A 2,126-nucleotide genomic window follows, 5' to 3' on the forward strand; every position below is an offset into this window, starting at 1 on the left:
GTAAAACCTCGGCTATGCATGCACTTACTTAAAATGTTAGGTAGTTATGTGAATTTGAGTTGTATTATTTCATAGTTGCTGCTTAATTTTGTTATGCTTCAGTTTTGAAACCTTTTCTGAGGTGAAGTACTGTGCTTAAGTTGCATCTAATTGCTTACACAATTTTGTGTACAATCAGATCTCAGAATGACAACACTACTTCCACCAAACTAGTAAAATGGTCTTAATCATGAGCAGTTACTTATATATTCTATTATTTGTGGAGCATGCATTACATTTTCAGGGTATTTGATGAGTTTGTGCTATATCAGCTGCTCATCAGCATACACAGCAAAGAATGTAAGGTTTTGGGACTCATTTTGTGAAGTCCTGTTTTATATTCAGATTTAGTAGGTAAGGTATCTTTGTTATGCAGAAGTTTATCATTTTCAGCTTATCTACGTAGCTCTATTATTCATTGTCTATGTTTGTACTACCATATGCACAATTATAACTTCAGTATTTTTGGTGACTCAGCAGAAATTAAAAAGTTGCCGACATCTGTGAGAAGCACTATTTCTGCTAGTGCAGTACATTGTGTGTAATCGTTAAAGTGAACTCGGAATAGTGTTGTACCCTGTTGACAAATCATCAAATTCAGTTTTAGAAACGAATCATATATTAAGCATCACACAGTACGACAATATGATACGAAACACCAACTGCACATTTCAAACATAGCCAGAGATCATCACAATTACACCAAAAATGAACCAAAGAATTTATGAGACATGCGACAGACAACCTTCAAAGAATATGGAAGATACGTATGTAGACATACATATAACAACATCGAAACATTAATACTTTCACACTCTCCCACAATGTTTTATATATATGATGAAGTAGACACTGCACCAACAAGTTTTTTCATCGTTTGCAACTTTGTGAACGGTACCCCTTTTGTCAGAATGTCTGCTGCCTGTCCAGCAGTTGGTATGTAATTCACTTCAATCTTCCTCTCTCTAACCAGTTGACGAATGTAATGATACCTTATCTCTATGTGTTTTGATCGTTTATAAAACTTGGATCCATGAATAAATTTGATAGCACTTGGGTTATCAATTTGTAAAACAAGAACTGATGACTACTTGCAGCCACATATTCTGCCTCCACTGCAGAAAGAGCAGCACACTGCTGTAATTTACTTTTCCACACAACTGACCCCCATGGAACTTGAGCAGGATGCCACTTGTTGGACGTCTGTGCCTCTGCCCCCACCATGGTCACCATCACTATAGGCTTCAACACTACAGTAAACTTAATGCCATCTGTAATTGTTGATTGAAGATACCTAATTATTCGTTTGAGTAATGCAAAGTGCGACTGAGTTGGTGAGTCTTCAACTCTTGAGGCAACATTAACAGCATATGATAAATCTGGTCTTGTGGCTTGTTCTAAATACATCAAACTTCCAACCATTTCTCGATGCAGTCCAATATTATTAAAAGGAGGTTACTCACCTGGTGTCCATCCTGGCTCAGTGGGTAAAGACAATGGTTTTGCATCCATCATATCGTATTTCTTCAAAATCCTCTTCACATATGCAGATTCATTTATTTGAGTACAGTTGTCAAACCTCTTGATTTGTAAACTCAAGAAGTAATCAACTTTTTATACACTGATTTAAAAACGTTTACACGCCTGTTCAATGAACTTAGCTGTTGGATCAGTAGAGCCCATAGCCAATCCATCATCGACATAAAACCGAGCGAGGTGGCGCAGTGGTTAGACACTGGACTCGCATTTGGGAGGAGGACGATTCAATCCCGCGTCCGGCCATCCTGATTTAGGTCTTCTGTGATTTCCCTAAATCACTCCAGGCAAATGCCGGGATGGTTCCTCTGAAAGGGCATGGCCGACTTCCTTCCCCATCCTTCCCTATCCGATGAGACCGATGACCATGCTGTCTGGTCTCCTTCCCCAAAACAACCAACCAACCAACCAACCAACCATCGACATAAAACAATAATACCAATTTTTCACCATGAAACATACATGGATCCGAACTACTCTCCTGTAAGTTACATTTAGTAAGGAACCCAACAAGACATTCGTACCAGCATTTTGAAGCTTGATTTAAACCA

General features: G+C 38.6%; 1 protein-coding gene across 1 annotated transcript; it reads right to left on the reverse strand.

The window, feature by feature from the left end:
- Nucleotides 1-1,038: 1,038 nt before the first annotated feature.
- Nucleotides 1,039-1,461, reverse strand: LOC126426570 (uncharacterized). Its single transcript, XM_050088468.1, has one exon. The coding sequence runs from the start codon at nt 1,459-1,461 to the stop codon at nt 1,039-1,041; it is 423 nt and encodes a 140-aa protein (XP_049944425.1).
- Nucleotides 1,462-2,126: the final 665 nt, after the last annotated feature.

Source organism: Schistocerca serialis, chromosome 11 (genome assembly GCF_023864345.2).
Source record: "Schistocerca serialis cubense isolate TAMUIC-IGC-003099 chromosome 11, iqSchSeri2.2, whole genome shotgun sequence".
NCBI classification, from domain to species: Eukaryota; Metazoa; Arthropoda; class Insecta; order Orthoptera; family Acrididae; genus Schistocerca; species Schistocerca serialis.

What these genes read in the sequence shown, in the direction of transcription:
- LOC126426570 (XM_050088468.1), bottom strand. Translation starts at nt 1,461, where the DNA reads ATGGTTGGAAGTTTGATGTATTTAGAACAAGCCACAAGACCAGATTTA.